This window comes from Vanellus vanellus (genome assembly GCF_965231255.1).
Source record: "Vanellus vanellus genome assembly, chromosome: 15".
In the NCBI taxonomy this organism is placed as follows: Eukaryota; Metazoa; Chordata; class Aves; order Charadriiformes; family Charadriidae; genus Vanellus; species Vanellus vanellus.
Window position 1 is genome coordinate 13,669,839 of NC_138920.1, and position 14,042 is coordinate 13,683,880.

The 14,042-nt window shown below is 65.8% G+C and overlaps 2 protein-coding genes across 2 annotated transcripts; both read right to left on the bottom strand.

Annotated features, from left to right (window-relative positions):
* Positions 1-2,181: 2,181 nt before the first annotated feature.
* On the bottom strand, positions 2,182-6,161 carry LOC309678040 (bactericidal permeability-increasing protein-like; the record flags this gene model as incomplete). Its single annotated transcript, XM_082490961.1, has 15 exons — positions 2,182-2,331; positions 2,412-2,488; positions 2,578-2,641; positions 2,859-2,901; positions 3,195-3,262; positions 3,436-3,603; positions 4,070-4,129; positions 4,252-4,452; positions 4,550-4,641; positions 4,809-4,869; positions 4,978-5,041; positions 5,161-5,316; positions 5,416-5,544; positions 5,718-5,832; positions 6,005-6,161. 15 exons carry the CDS (start codon positions 6,159-6,161, stop codon positions 2,290-2,292), a joined length of 1,497 nt encoding a protein of 498 aa, XP_082347087.1. The 3' UTR covers positions 2,182-2,289.
* A 3,303-nt stretch (positions 6,162-9,464) lies between these two features.
* On the bottom strand, positions 9,465-10,655 carry ID1 (inhibitor of DNA binding 1). The gene is made up of 2 exons (XM_082490990.1): positions 9,975-10,655; positions 9,465-9,795 (listed from the first exon to the last, which is right to left on the bottom strand). The coding sequence occupies exons 1-2, from the start codon at positions 10,293-10,295 to the stop codon at positions 9,754-9,756; spliced, it is 363 nt and encodes a 120-aa protein (XP_082347116.1). The 5' UTR covers positions 10,296-10,655; the 3' UTR covers positions 9,465-9,753.
* Positions 10,656-14,042: the final 3,387 nt, after the last annotated feature.

Sequence of the window (14,042 nt, forward strand, 5' to 3'; positions counted from 1 at the left end):
GGAAGGAGGCAGGCAATGCGGGGAGAGTGCTTTCCCCAGATCCTGCCCTTGCACAAGGGGCTCTGCAGAGAACTGGGGCTGTGGCATCCAGCAAGTGCAGGAATAGAGAGCTGGGGGGTGGAAGGGGTAAGGGGGAGCGATGCTCCTGCCCTTCACCGGGGTGGCAGCAGGGGAAGGCAGAGCCCTGGCAGCAGCCTCACCACAGCCCATCCATGGGGCAAGCAGGCAAGTGAGCCCAGGGAGGCTGAGAGCCGTCCCCGCCGCTGGGAAGCCTCTTTGGGGACAGTGGGAGCCGCTAGCCTCTCCTGCCCTACCCTGGTTGCTGCCAGTCCCCAGAGCACAGGCAGATCCCTGTCCCCGTGGCGTGGCTGTGATGGGTGTGTGCAGTAGCAGAGGTGCCTGGCTTTCCCCCCCCCGACTCCCGCACTCCTCTTGCTGCCACCGGGGCATGGGACCTCCAGGCTTTGGGCTGAAATTAGCTTCAAAAAGTAACCCCTCGTCCTTTGGAGACCACCACCGGCAGACCCAGCTGTCCACGCGGGCTTGTCTGTGTACATACCGCCCGCGCTCTGCTGTACATATCCGAGTAGTTTTTAATTCATTTGTGAATACTCTTAATGCTATTTTTGTTATCTTGTCTGTCCGTATTTATGTGTGGGGCCGTGCTCCCTGCAGAGGCCAAGGTGGGATGGAGGCGGGGTGGGGGGTGGGGGAACCAGAGGCTCCTGGGGGCCCCGTCTGGCTGCTGAGCACGGACTCGCACTCCCCACGTAGGATCCGCTCCCAGCGCCATAGGTGCCAGGAGCAGATACTACGTGGGGAGTACGAGGATTAGCATTAGCCCGTCAAACGCTTCGGTTTGCAGGTGGAGGTGTCCACTAATAAACTCTTGACATCGATGGTGCTGTGGTCTTTGTAAGCATGGGAAGAGGGGGGAGACAATTCAGGCTGCTTTGGGCAGGAGCTGCCTTCAGCGGGATGGATGGAGAGAGGGGGATGGGTCCTCTCCCTGCCTGGTGAAAGGTTGGGGTGCTCTAGGCAGAGGAGGGGGGGGGTGTTTTTTCCCAAGGGGGTGATGCTGGGCAGGGTTGGTGTGGGGAGGTGCTGCCTGCTTGGGCATGGTGGTGCATGGGTGACTGTCTCCATGGCAGGAAGCATTGGGGCAGACCCCTGCCCATTCCTTTAACTTCTTACTGGGGCCCGGGTCCTCTGTCCTCATCAATGGGGCAGGAGAGTCCAGTCCAGGCTCTTAGCTGGGCTGGGGGGTATGATTTTAGGGCTGTGGGCTCAGCACCGTTGGGGGATCATCCACAGCCGTTGTGGGGTGAGGAAGGCAGGGGGCTCGCAGCCCTGCATCCCAGTGGGTCTTCGCTGGGTGCCACAGCCCCCTCACCGGCATTCCCAGGGCTGCCCCTCACCCCCAGCACTGCCACCGCTGAGCTGGGAAAAGGGGGAACCTCCTCCCAACACCACCTTCTCTCTGGGAGGGGGGCTCATCTCGCCACGGTTTGAACCCCACGCGGGTGGGCCGGGTCCCACAAACACTGGGGCTCGTTCGGGATGATCCAAGCGTGTCGTCCCCCCCCGCCCCTTCCCCGCAGGACCTTCCCTGCCTGTGGCTGTCTTCCCCACGACCCCCCCGTCCCCTCCGGGGTGCGCAGGGGCCGGGCGGAGCGGGGAGGTGGAGGGGGGGACAGAGGGCGGAGCAGAGCGGGGCCTGGCGGCCGTGGGCCGGCGGGACGCGGTGGGAGGCCACGGACACGAGCACCATCCCGTGGGCGACGGGGGAAGCTGCTCTGGAGCTGCGGCCGCAGCGCGGAGGGCATCCGCAACGGCCAGCACACACGCGAGAGTTGTGGGTCGCGCCCCCCGTCCCCCCGTCCCCGTCCCCGAGAGCCACCAGCCCTGTTCCCAGACCCCCCTGAGCCCCCCACGCCCCCCCCACCCTTCTGACGCCGACGAGACCGCTCACTGCCGGGACAACCGGAGCCCCACACAGCCGGGGACACGGCGATACCCCAGCATGGAGGTGGGAATGGGACCCTGCCTGGGGGACCCGGCTGCAGGGGGTCCCCAAGCACCACACACCACACCAGGCTGAGTCGCACTCTCGGCTTTAATGTCTCCTGAGAAGCCCCCAGCAGGTGTGGGGGTCAGTGGGTCCCATGGCTGGGTGGCTCCACCAGTCTTGGGACCGCAGTGGCTTCGGCTTCCCCCTGACTGTCAGCAGGACAGTGATGGGCGACATGGCTTGATGGAGTCTGTTAGGTTCCCACGAAGCAGCTCGTCTCAGGACTTGTACTGCAGGTCTGTGGCGATGAGCATGAAGCCCTGTGGGAAGTCAGGGTGAGAGGAGGGGACACGGAGGAAGTGGGGGGGCACCAGGGTAAGGGGACAATGGCAGCACCCACCTCCTGCAGTGAGAGCCGAGGGTTGAGCAGGCTGAGGTCGTGCGGGGTGGGCAGGGGGATGCCAGCCTGGAGATGCTCTGAGGGGAGAGCAAGGCATGAGGGGGGGGCAGCCTCAGGGCAGCTGGTGGGAGGGAGGGAACGGGTACAGGATGGGGACAGCACTCACTGTTTGCCCAGGGCACCCCGAAAAGCCACAGCCCAAATTTCAGCAGATTCTCCAGCCTCTTCACCTGCGGGACAGGCAGAGGGGGGCTGCAGTGCAGGCAGGGCTGCCAGGGCTGCAGGCAGCCCTGCCAGGGCTGCACGCACACTGGCCTTGCACAGGGTCCACAGCAACCCCAAACCCCATCCCCCCAGACACCATCCCCCCAGACCCTGCTCCCAGGCGGGTGCGCAGCCCAAGGCTCCCCTTGGCTGCCCTGTCGTGCCCCTGGTACGGCCACTCACCTCCACCGGGCCCACATGCGACGTCACCTGTGCCACGCTGAGCCTGGAGGGTGAGAGCAGGGTGAGAGCCAGGCATGGGGACGGGGACTGTCCCCTCCTGGGGCAGGGGTGGCCTGAGCCCATCAGAGCCGGGAGCCCGGCAGAGCAGGTCCAGCTGAGGACCTGGCTGGGGTACAAGTGGCAGGGCAGTGGGCTTGGCCAAAAGCCAAGCCCAGGATGGGGTCCGACCACACGATACAGGACTCGGGGAGGCAAAAGAGCAGAGGTGGGGAATGGTGGGAGCTCCATGGGGACATCCATGGGGAGGCCAGACCCAGCACGGGGCTGGGGACTCACCCCTTCAGGCTCACGGTGCCCCTGAGCCTGTTCCCAGTGATGGTTGGCTTCCCTGTCACATTGGCATCCTGCAAGAAGAAGACATGTCAGAAAGACCAGGGTAGTGCCTGCAACCCTGCATCACCCACTGCCACCCTGTATCACCATAGCATCACCCAGTGTCACCCAGCATTGCCCCAGCGTTGCCTCAGCCTGGAGCGCAGGCAGCAGACCCTGTGCCAGAGCAGCATCAGACACTCACAATGTTCAGCAGAAAAGCGGGGACACGGGTGGCATTGGGCAGCACCACAAAGGCCTCGGCAGAGCTGAAGAGGGCCCCATGCAGAGCGTCGGGGCGGCAGGAGAGCAAGGGCTGCCGGCGGGCTGAGAGGTGCAGCTCCATGGGCTGGTCCGGGTAGCGCTCCTGCAACTGGGGGAAAGATGGCTGCACTGGCCCAGAGCCACACCGACACTTGCCAGCGCTGCAGGCACCAGCCGTCCCCCACCACTGCCCGATGCCCGTATGCTCCATCACTGCCCTGCCCTAGGCTGGGTGCAGGCAAGGTGGGCAATGTGTCCTGTCTTGCCCATGGTCAACCTGCCCATGTCCTGTCCTGCCTGTGTCCCATCCTACCTGCATCCCACCCCATGTCCCATCTCCCCTGCATCCCATTTCTCCTGTGTCCCATCCTGCCTGCATGACAACCCATGTCCCACCCCTCCTGTATCCCATCCCCTGTCCTGACCCTCCTGCATCCCATCCCTCCTGTGTCTCACCCCTCCTACATCCCATCTCATACCTTGCCCCTCCTGCATCCCATCCTACCTGTGTCCCATTCCTCCTGCATCCCATCCTGTGTCCCATTCTCCCCATGTCCCATCCCACCCACACGCACCTGTGGGGAGAAAAGCCCCATGCTCTTGGTCCTCAGCTGGAGTGGGAACCGCCGCGGGAGCTGGAAGGCAGCAGAGAGGTTGGGACACTGCTGTGACAAGGCACGGGTGGGTGCAGGGACACCCCGGTGGGACCCCAAAGGGGGGAGCCCTGCCCCTCAGCCATGTCTGGAGCCATCCCTACCATGTTGCTGGAGATGTTCTTGTGCAGAGCTCCGGCCGTGAAGTATGTGAAGGCGGCTGAGTTGGCAACGAATTCTGTGACGGCCAGCAGCAGCATGGGCTCATGTGCCGTGGGCAGAGCCGCAGGCAACGCCACGGGCAGTGCCATGGGCTTTGCTGAGGAGGGTCTCTGCTGGAAATTGCCCACCCTGAAGAACTCCCCCTGTGCAGACAGATGGAGGGACAGATGCGAGGCTCAGCCCAGCTCCCCCCACATCCCATTCCCAGAGCCAGCCCAGGGACACCCTTGATGGCATTACCTTGAAGGCGACGTCCCCATGCTCCGCCATGATGGCCGGCCGCCCCAGCAGGGAGTAGTCAATGGCAGCGAAGGGGTCCAGCTGGGCGGACACTGCAGGGACACAGGGGCAGTTAGGGGGAGCCAAACCACCCACCCTCTCCTGCAGCCTTCAATCCCTCAGACCCCACCTGGCACCAGCCCCACACACAGCATCACCTGGGCCACCCTTCCCAGTCCCCTCCTGCCCTAGCCCTGGTCCCTGGGGTCCCCTCACCCACCTTTCACATGCTTCAGGGCAGCCTCCAGCCTGCCGACACCCCTGCGGAGCTCAAGGCAAAGCTGGAAGGAGAGCAGGGTGTCAGTGAGCCCACAGACAGGGGTCTCCAAGCTGCTCACCTGGGGGGACAGGGACACCAGCTCCCCACGGCGCAGGGGCCGAGCACCCACCTGCTTGTTCAGATCCTGCCGCAGGGCTCTCTGGAACAGTGGTGCCAGCAAGTTGTAGAGCCAGCTGTGGGGCAGAACAGCATCCTCAGGTCACCATGGGATGCTCCAGCCTCCCCCAGCCCAATACCCCAGTTGGGTACATTGGGGAGTTCCCATGGAGGGGGATGGGGGTCCCGGCATCACCTGTGTCCACGGTGAAACTCCAAGTGCAGGTCAGTGCCACGGGCGTCGCAGCCAGCACTCCACACCATGGGGCGGCCACTGCCATCCACGCTCACCCCCAGCACCGCTACCATGGCCAGGTCACTCATGCGGATTTCGATGGAGCCCCTGTCCTGGCTGAAGGCAGAGTGGCTGAGCATGGGGACGATGGTGGCCCCAAGTCACCCTAAGCCACCCAGGTTCCCATCCCTGTGCCCCGTACGAGTGAGGACTCACATGGCACCCAGCTGGGCTTCCCAGTCAGCGCTGAGCCGAACGCGGGCATGCTGCACCATCAGCTTCACCCCCACGTCCTCAGCGAAGTCCACAGTGGAATCATTTATCTGCAGCTCGTGGACGTGGATCCTGCACAACACAGGCAGCCTGTGCTCACAGCTGCACCCAGGGCATGGCCAGGATGGGGATGGGGATGGGGATGGGGATGGGGATGGGGATGGGGATGGGGATGGGGATGGGGATGGGGATGGGGACGGGGATGGGGATGGGGATGGGGACAGAGACCTGCGGGCAGCTCTTACCGGGGCACAGTGTAGGTGAGTGTCCCCAGGAGTGGGCTGTGGTAGGAGCCCGTCAGGTTCAGGTTGTGCTCCTTCTGCAGCAGCGACTGGAGTAGCTCCAGCCCAAACTGACGGCCTGGGGCAGAGCAGGGATTTAAGGGAGGGCAGTGGGGAAGGGGCTGGGGTGCTGGTGGGTCAAGCAGCCAGGTCCAAGACACCCCTCTGTCCCCCATCCCAGATGCTCTGGGCATGGTCCCCCTCCACCTCCTGCCCAGTTCCCCCATGGGTGGTCAGGGTGTGAGACCCACCGAATTCCAGCGCCTTCCGAGTCAGCCGGGCCTTGATGCCGGGGTTGGTGCCGGCTGTGGGCATGCAGGCAGTCAGCAGGAGCAGGAGGCAGAGCCATGCCATCCACGATGAGCCTTGGGAATGGTGCCGGGACCCGGACGCTGGGGCAGAGGACATGGTTGTGGGATGTCTGGCCGCTGCGAAGACCCTGTCCCTGTGCACTAGCCCAGCCAGGACTTATATCAGGGACAGAGAGTCCAGGGTGACATCAGCCTTCTGCGCACATGCGGGGCTCACCGCAGTGCTCTGGCCACCAAAAGCCCGTCCTTGCCCAACGCGTGACTCAAAGGGGAAGCCAGTTCCCCCGTTGTTCCCCACTCACGCCTGTCGTGGGAGCCAAGGAAAGCAGGGTCCTCACGCCATGCCGCTGCCAGCCCCCCACCCTGGGGGCGTGCAGGAGCCAGGGGCACTGGCCAGGACTCCCAATGGGAGCAGGTGGCTGGCAAGTGGAGACATGCAGAGACCCAGCTGGGCCAGGGTCTCAAGGGGCTTCGGCGGTCCCCAGCCTGAGGCCGATGGAGGAGCAGGGGGACATGGCGAGTTGGTCCCAGGGCAGGGGGCTGTACCAGCGGACAGAGCTCAATTCGTTTGCACAGGGGATCAGTCTTCTTACTTTGGGAAGGGATTTGGGGACCCTGTGTGGGGGCACCTGAACCTCAGTGGGTGTCAGGTTGGCTGGGGCACGGTAGCAGCCCCCAGGGCCGTGGAGTGACGGGAAGGTCAGGACAGTCAGAACGAGAGCAGAACTGTGCAATCCCCTCCAAAAAGCCCCGGCCACAGGGGAAGAGCAGCCCGTGCTCCCAAACCCACTACCAGCAGGACCATTCTGAGCCCCTCCGGCCAGACGGTGCCACAGATGGCACCAGCCATGTATCCAGCTGCCTGCCTGGATCTGGCCTGGGACAGCACAAGGGACCCAAAGATCCCTCTGGAGGGGGGGCAGGAGGGCCCTGTCTCAGCACTGTGCAGGGATGTAGGGGCCATGGCTGTCCTCACCAGAAGGACCACAGTCCCATGTAATGCACCTCAAGAGCAGCTTCTCGCTTGCCCAGGACCCCCAGCTCCACCAGCCACAGCCACAGCGATGGCCATGGCCCCAGCAGTGTCCCAAAGGCCAGCGTTGCCCCCAGCCCCGTGCCCACCACAACCCCTATACCTGTGGGTGCCCCTGCCCTGCACCAAGCCTCACCACAGCAGACGGTCACGGTGCCCCATGCCACAGGGGCTGTGGGTCCCAACTCCACCATGTCCTCAGGGCTGTACGTGGCAGCGAGCAGTAAGGACCGGCTCTGACGCTGATGTCCATTCTGGGGTGGCCAGGCTGGTCGGACTAGAACGTCACTTGGTTCCCCAGTCCCTAATCCCTTCCGGGATGAATCAGGTCCCATCAAAACAACAAGGGACCAGTTGGGGCACAGGTGCCCGTGGGGCTGGGCACTCCCTGGGGCTCTCCAGTGCATCCTGGTGCAGCTGCATCCAACATCCTGGCACGTGGCAGGCAGCTCAGCCCTGCCAACCCTGCTCTACACCTGGGCTGGCTCCGTGCGGCCCCTTCCCCTGCTCTCTGGCTGTCCCAGCAGTGCCAGGGCCTGCAGTCATGGCAGCCCTATGGCAATGCCACGTCCCTGTGCCCAGGGCAGGGATGATGGTCGGGACTCCATCGCGAGGGCTCAGCCATGGGGTATGCAGGGCTTGGGGCAGAGACGTGGGAACACACATGGGCACGCACAAAGTCTCTCTCCCCATGGCTCCAGCCAGAGCTTCCACATCTGCCGGCAGTGAACCGGCAAGGACAGCACCGGGGAGCACGGTAGGGATGCAGCCACTGAGCCGTGGCGTGGGACAGAGCCCCAGCACCTCCCGCGCCGAGCAGAGCCCCCAGAGTCCGGTTTTCCCTGCTCCGGGATCCTCCGGGCTTCTGCGGGAGGGCGGCCCGGGCCGGGCCGTGCAGTGCGAGCGGGCACCGGGAGAGGGACCCACCGCTCCGGCAGCGCTGCTCTCCGGGACCGGGCGGGAGCCTGCGGGGCCGGGGGCTGCCGCGGCACCAGAGCGATGGAGGGGACCCGGGAAGTGATGGAGGGGACACCAGTGTGGATGGTAGAGAGGACCTAGGGCGTGTGATGGAGGGGACAGGTTCATCCACAGGGAGCCAGAGCCCATAGCCCCCCCAGCGTGTCGCCGGCTGCTGTGTCACAGCCAGGACAAGGTTGGCTGGACCAGGAAGCATTCTGGTCCCCCATGTCACCTGCCCCTGCTCGGCCCCCTGCCAGAGGATATGCCGGGCTGGGGAACCACAAGTGGGCACAGGCACACACATGTATACACACACGGGCATACAGACTGTGCCTGTGAACATGCGAACACGTCTGAATGCTTGTGCAGAGGTACACACGTGCACACACCCGCAGCCAGGGCTGGTCAACCCCTTCCAGCCCCAGAGCCCCCCAGCTGCAGCAGCCTGGGGGGCAGGACAGGCCCCACCACAGCAGCCCTGAGCCCTGCCAGGCATCCCAATTTGGCCCTACAAGGCTCATAATCTGCTGCAGGTGGCAGGGTGTCCCCCGAGGCATTCATGAGTCACAGGTCAGCATTGCTGCTGGGGGCACCCCCTGCCTGAGGAGTTGCACAACCCCTGATGCAACTTCCTTCTCCCTAAAAGCTTGCCTGCCCCCAGCCCCGCTCGCGGGGATTGCAGCGGTGTGAGCCAGAATCACAGAGACAGCACCACACCGGAGCTTGCACCCACTCTACCTCAGGGCAGCACAATGGGACCATCCCTGGCAGCATCACCCTCGCACCCTGCAGCCGCCTGTGCCCTGGCCTCAGCCAACACAGCAGTGACTGCAGGAGTCACAGGGACACTGCTGGGAAATGGGCCAAGCCAGGCCCACGCTGCAAACTCACAGCTCCTGGGGAGATGGGGACCCCCTACTCCCCAGCTGTACACAGAGCCTCACACACCTGGATCCAAGCACTGTCCCTTCCATGTTGTCCCATCATAGCACCCTCCCAGAGGAGATGCATCCCAGTGTCACTATCTCTTCTGACTGCGGAAAACAGGGTGCAAACCAACTTTCCCCATGTGCCTGCCCCTGACACCTCATGTCTGAGTACAGGCAGTGAGAGGGAGCAGGACATGGACATCACAGAAGCCACCAGGCCCTGGAAGAGACTCTGTGGGGGCAGTGCAGGGACAGGTCACCTGCAGACCCCAGCAACATACTGAGGGAAACTAGGACCAGACCGTGGAAGACCCCCCCTCCCCAGCACCATCACAGGCACCCCAGCCCCAGTATCCCACAGCACACCCACCCAGCCAGTACTGGTCCAGACAGGCTACTCCCACTTTCGTACTCTCTGGGGGCACGTCCCCGAGGTTCAGACTCCCCAAGGGGGGCAGGAAACAGGCGCATCTGGTCATCAGGGCTTGTTTAATAACAAAACTCCAGCTATTGTAGAACAATATTCTCCAGCATCATTGTAATATACAATACGGGAAATGCTCTCAGCAATCTGAGAAGGATATGTCCCGCGGCCGCCAGGCAGCACCCCCTGCCCAGGCTGCGAGGGAACCCTCCGGGGCAGCCCCACCAGGGGAGGGGGCCACGGCTGCCGGCCCCAGCCGTGCCCCGTGGGTCCCGGGATGCAGGCGAGCCGCGGCGCTCGGGGCCGAGGTCCCGGGAACATCCGTGGCGGGTCTGGAGCGGTCTCAGCGGCACAGGATCCGGTCGGCAGCGGGCATGCACGGAGCCTGCGGGAAACGGGGGCGAAGCGACCGGTCAGTGGTGGTCCGTGGGGATCCCGGAGAGGACGGGGGATGGAAGTGGGGGCAGGAGGAAGGACCACCCCCGGGAAGAGAGCAACGCGCTGCAGCCCGGCGTAAAAGCGGGACCGTCCCGGTGCCGCCAGGCCCGGGGGGTCCGCACTCACCTCGGGGGGGTCCCCGGCGGCGGCGGGGCGGGGGGGCCCACGCTGCAGCGCCAGCTGCAGGTCCCAGATGTAGTCGATGACATGCTGCAGCAGCTCCACCTTGGAGACTCGCCGGTGCCGCGGCAGCGTCGGCACCAGCGCCCGCAGCCGGGAGTAGCAGCCCTTCATGTCGTACAACAGCGCGGCGGCCGCTTGCTCCGCCGCTCCCGGGGACACCCCCGGGCCTGGCCCGCAGCGAGCGGCCTCCCCGGGCCGCACCGCCTTCAGCGCGCCGCCGGCGCCCGCGGGCAGCGGCGAGGGGGCGGCGGTGGCGACCTTCATGGTGAGTAGCGACAGGAGAAGAACAGCGGCGACAGGACCCTGCGGGCGAACAACCAACCCCACGCCCCGCCGCGCCAATTATAGAGCGCCGACCTGGGTGGGCGGGGCCTCGGGGAGGGCCGTGGCCAATCGAGGCGCCGCGGGGGCGGGGACAGCCCCGCCCGCTCCATTCATGAGCCCCCGAAGGGCAGCGCCTTAAAGGGACAGTGGAGGGAAGAGGGCGGTGGGGGGGCTACCGGGGGTGCGGGGGCTAGGGGGGTGCGGAGCTCCGGCGGGCACTGCCCGCCCCGACACGTATCCCGCCATTAACGGGGGTAATTGCCCCGCGGGTTCCCGGTGCCTGGGTCCCCGCAGCCCCCCCTTCCCCTCCGCCCCCCGGGGCTCCCCGCAGCCCCGCCCGCCCCTTGCGCCCCTCCCCCCCAGGCCTCCCGGTGCCCCTCCAGCCGCCCTGCCCCCCTGCATTTCCCGGCCCCTCCGCCTCCCCGGCGGCTCAGACCGTTAGACGCCAGGGCCGTGACGTCACCCATTCATAAAACCCCGCGCGCTGTCAGCGCGGCGCCTCTCGGGCGGTGCCCATGGTGACGGGGGCGGGGGGGGAGGAGGGGGCACCTGCAGCCCGGCCCGGGCCCGGGAGCAGCGACATATCCACGGGGCCACCGGGATCCCCACGGGGCAGGGGCGGGGGGGCGCTGGGTGCAGCTCGTGGGGGGCACCGTGGGGCCGTGGGATGCGAGCGCGGTCCTGCCGCGGGGGGGGGTGAGAGGGGGACGGGGTACGGGACGGGCGGAGGTCCCGCCGGTGCGGCTGCAGCCTCCGTGCGAGGCAGCGTCCCGAGCCGCAGCCGGTCCCTGCCCTGCAGGGCTTCCGATCTGGGCGGTAATTAGTGTTACTGCTCGTTACCCTCGCACCTGCAGGGAGGCGCAGGCAGCGCCCTGCCAGCGGCGGAGCTGGGAGCACGGGGGGGGGGCCTGAGCAGGACCCCGGCCCGCCGGACCCGCAGCTTCGCAGGGCAGTGCTGACGAGGCCCCCCCAGCCCACCCCCAAGAGCACGAAGCGGCGGAGCAGCGAGCAAGGGGGTGCAGGCAGAGCTGCGGGCTCTTCAGTCACTGCACACGCTCACGGGTGTGCAGATGTACACGTGGATGTGAGCGCATGTGTGCACACGGGTAGGCGTGCACGTATGTGGGCGCATACACAAAGGTGTATGGACATACACAGACACACGTGGACAGGGAGATTCACGCAGATACACAGACCTGTGAATGCACACACATGCACAAACACATCCCTAAGTACATGGGTGCACACAGATGCAGAGGCACACATGGACAAATGCACATACACACACCCCCATGCACTCTCACACACACACATTCCCCCTGCCTTGCACACCAATGCATGAGCCCGTGTGCCAGAGCAGCCCCCGCTGCCCCCCCATGTACCCCATGAGGCCGCACCGCAGGGCCCGGCTGCGCCACCATATTGTTGGCAGCAGCAGGAAGCTGCACTGGGCTCTGCTGCAAAACTGGCCAGGACACCCCAACAGCGCAGCTCCAGCGCACCCCGACCTTACACTGTGCTCAGCTGCCACCCACTCGCCAGGGGACAGGGCTGCCAGGGTGCGCTGCACCACTGTGGTGGCACTGCTGTGATGGCACCTTTATCGTGGCATAGCCACAGGGACAGCCTGGACACCTTATATCCTTCCTGGCCGGAGAGTGTGTCATGCAGGCTGGCCCCAGTGGGGTCCAGAGAGCCATGGTGCCCTCCCCTTTGTGGGGGGCTCAGAGTGGCTGCAGCCTCCCCAGGTGTGCAGGGAGCCAAAGGCCTCCCCTCCTCTTCCTCTTCTGAGGGTGAGAGCAGCAGTCCTGAAGAGCACGTATGGGCTTTAACCCTGCCAGCGTGGCTGGGGGGAGCTGCATCTCTCTGTCCCTCTGTCCCTCCCTCTGTCCCTCCTCCCTGTGTCCCCCATCCCAGTGCGGTGGCGGTTCCCAGGGTGGGCATGGCGCTGGGGTCGCCCCCTCCATTCAGGGCTCGGCGGAGGGCCTGGTGCTGCCCGATTCCCACCGCGGCTCTCAAAGCTGCTAATTAGCCCCCATCTGGCGACAGTGGCCGGGCCGCGGCAGGGAGGCCGGGGATATTGTCCACAGGAATGCCTTTCAGTGCCGCCGGCCAGCCGGGCCCCGCCAGCTGCACCGCCAACAATGCGCAGTGGCCAGGACATGCAGGCCTCCATGGCCCCAAGCACCGGCCACCCCAAGCGGCATGGGGACCAGGTCGGGCTTCACTGCTGTGGCGGGTGTCATGGCACACATGGCACGGCTACCCCGGCTGCCAGTGGCCCTTGCCCATGGGACTTCCCTGGCTGCGGGACACCCTCACCCCAGCTCTCTGCGTGTTGAGGTGCTGGGGCCAGCATTGGGGTCCTGGGGTCGGGGCTGCCAGCACAGCCCTGGGACACTGCCCTGGCCACAGCTGGGCGCAGGGTCCCAGAATGGCATGTCGGCCAGTGGGGCTGGTGTTGTCCGGCAAGACAGATAGCTTAATTTCCATGTCAATTCTGGGAAAGGGGAGCACAGTGCGGTAACAGCAGCCTTGGCCATATGGTGCTGGCTGGGCTCAGCCCGGCCGGGGGGGGGTGGCTGCTTTGCGCAGAGCAGGGGTTGCCCGGGAGCCGAGCACATCAAAGCCCCCAGCCACCCCCCACCCTGCCGGGACCACACAGGGCATGGCCATGCTGGGCCGGCAAGGGGCCGTTGGTGGCTGTCTGTGCCCTGGTGATGATGGGGACAGGGGCCAGCCAGTATCCCAGCCCCAGCAGCATCCAGTCCCGCGCACCGACATGCAGGGCAGCATGGACACCATCGGTCAGGCTGGAGGTCCACCCAGTGAACAGGACCCCCAGACCTGGGCTGTTCCTGCCCTGGCTGGGGGCTGGGCTCCATCCAGGTCTCCTCACCCCATGCCATCCACGGATCAGCCCTGGGGACACACACACCTCCACCCTGGGGCTGTGCAGAACCTCCAGGCCCCTGTGCCCCCAGGATGGTGCTGAGCCAGGGCTGCAGATGCGAGCTGGGGCTGGCTGCACAGCTGGAGGGGGGGTGAAGCCTGAGAAAGCCCCTGTGCTTTCCCCTCCTGCCTTCTCCCTTCCCGTTCCCGGCTCCATCCGCTGCAGCCCAGACCAGCTGGAGCCAGGCAGCCCTTCCTGGGATTTATTCCAGCTTCCTGCCCCTCCTCGCCGGCCGGCCAGGGCTGGGGCTGCTCTCGGCTGCTTCCTCTCCCTGCTCGCAGCCGCCGGCCGGGCGCCACCGCTGGCACCCGCCACCCCGCAGGACCCCGGCTGTCACTGCTGATACCCCCACCGCAGCTAGGCATCCCCGGCCCTGCACAGTGGGGCACAAGGTGTGTTGCACCGGGGACTACAGCACCCAGCACCCATCCCACCGGCTGCACTCCCAGCCATGACGGGGAAGCTCTGGAGGGCTCTGGGGATGAGCAGCCCCAACATCCCCGCTCTGCCCCAGGCACCAGCACTCCCCACCCGTGAAACCAGCATCCCACTGCCTGGTGTTTGCACCCAGGAGTGCCCCATGTGCACCCCCAGCTCAGTCCATCCCACCCTGCTCCCTGGCAGGAGCTTGTCATGAGGGGAGGGTGCTCAGGGGCTCCCCCCACCAGCGGGCACTTACATCCCTGCCCTGAGCGGCCATGGGCAGGGGAGGGGATCACCCCAAACCCCACAGC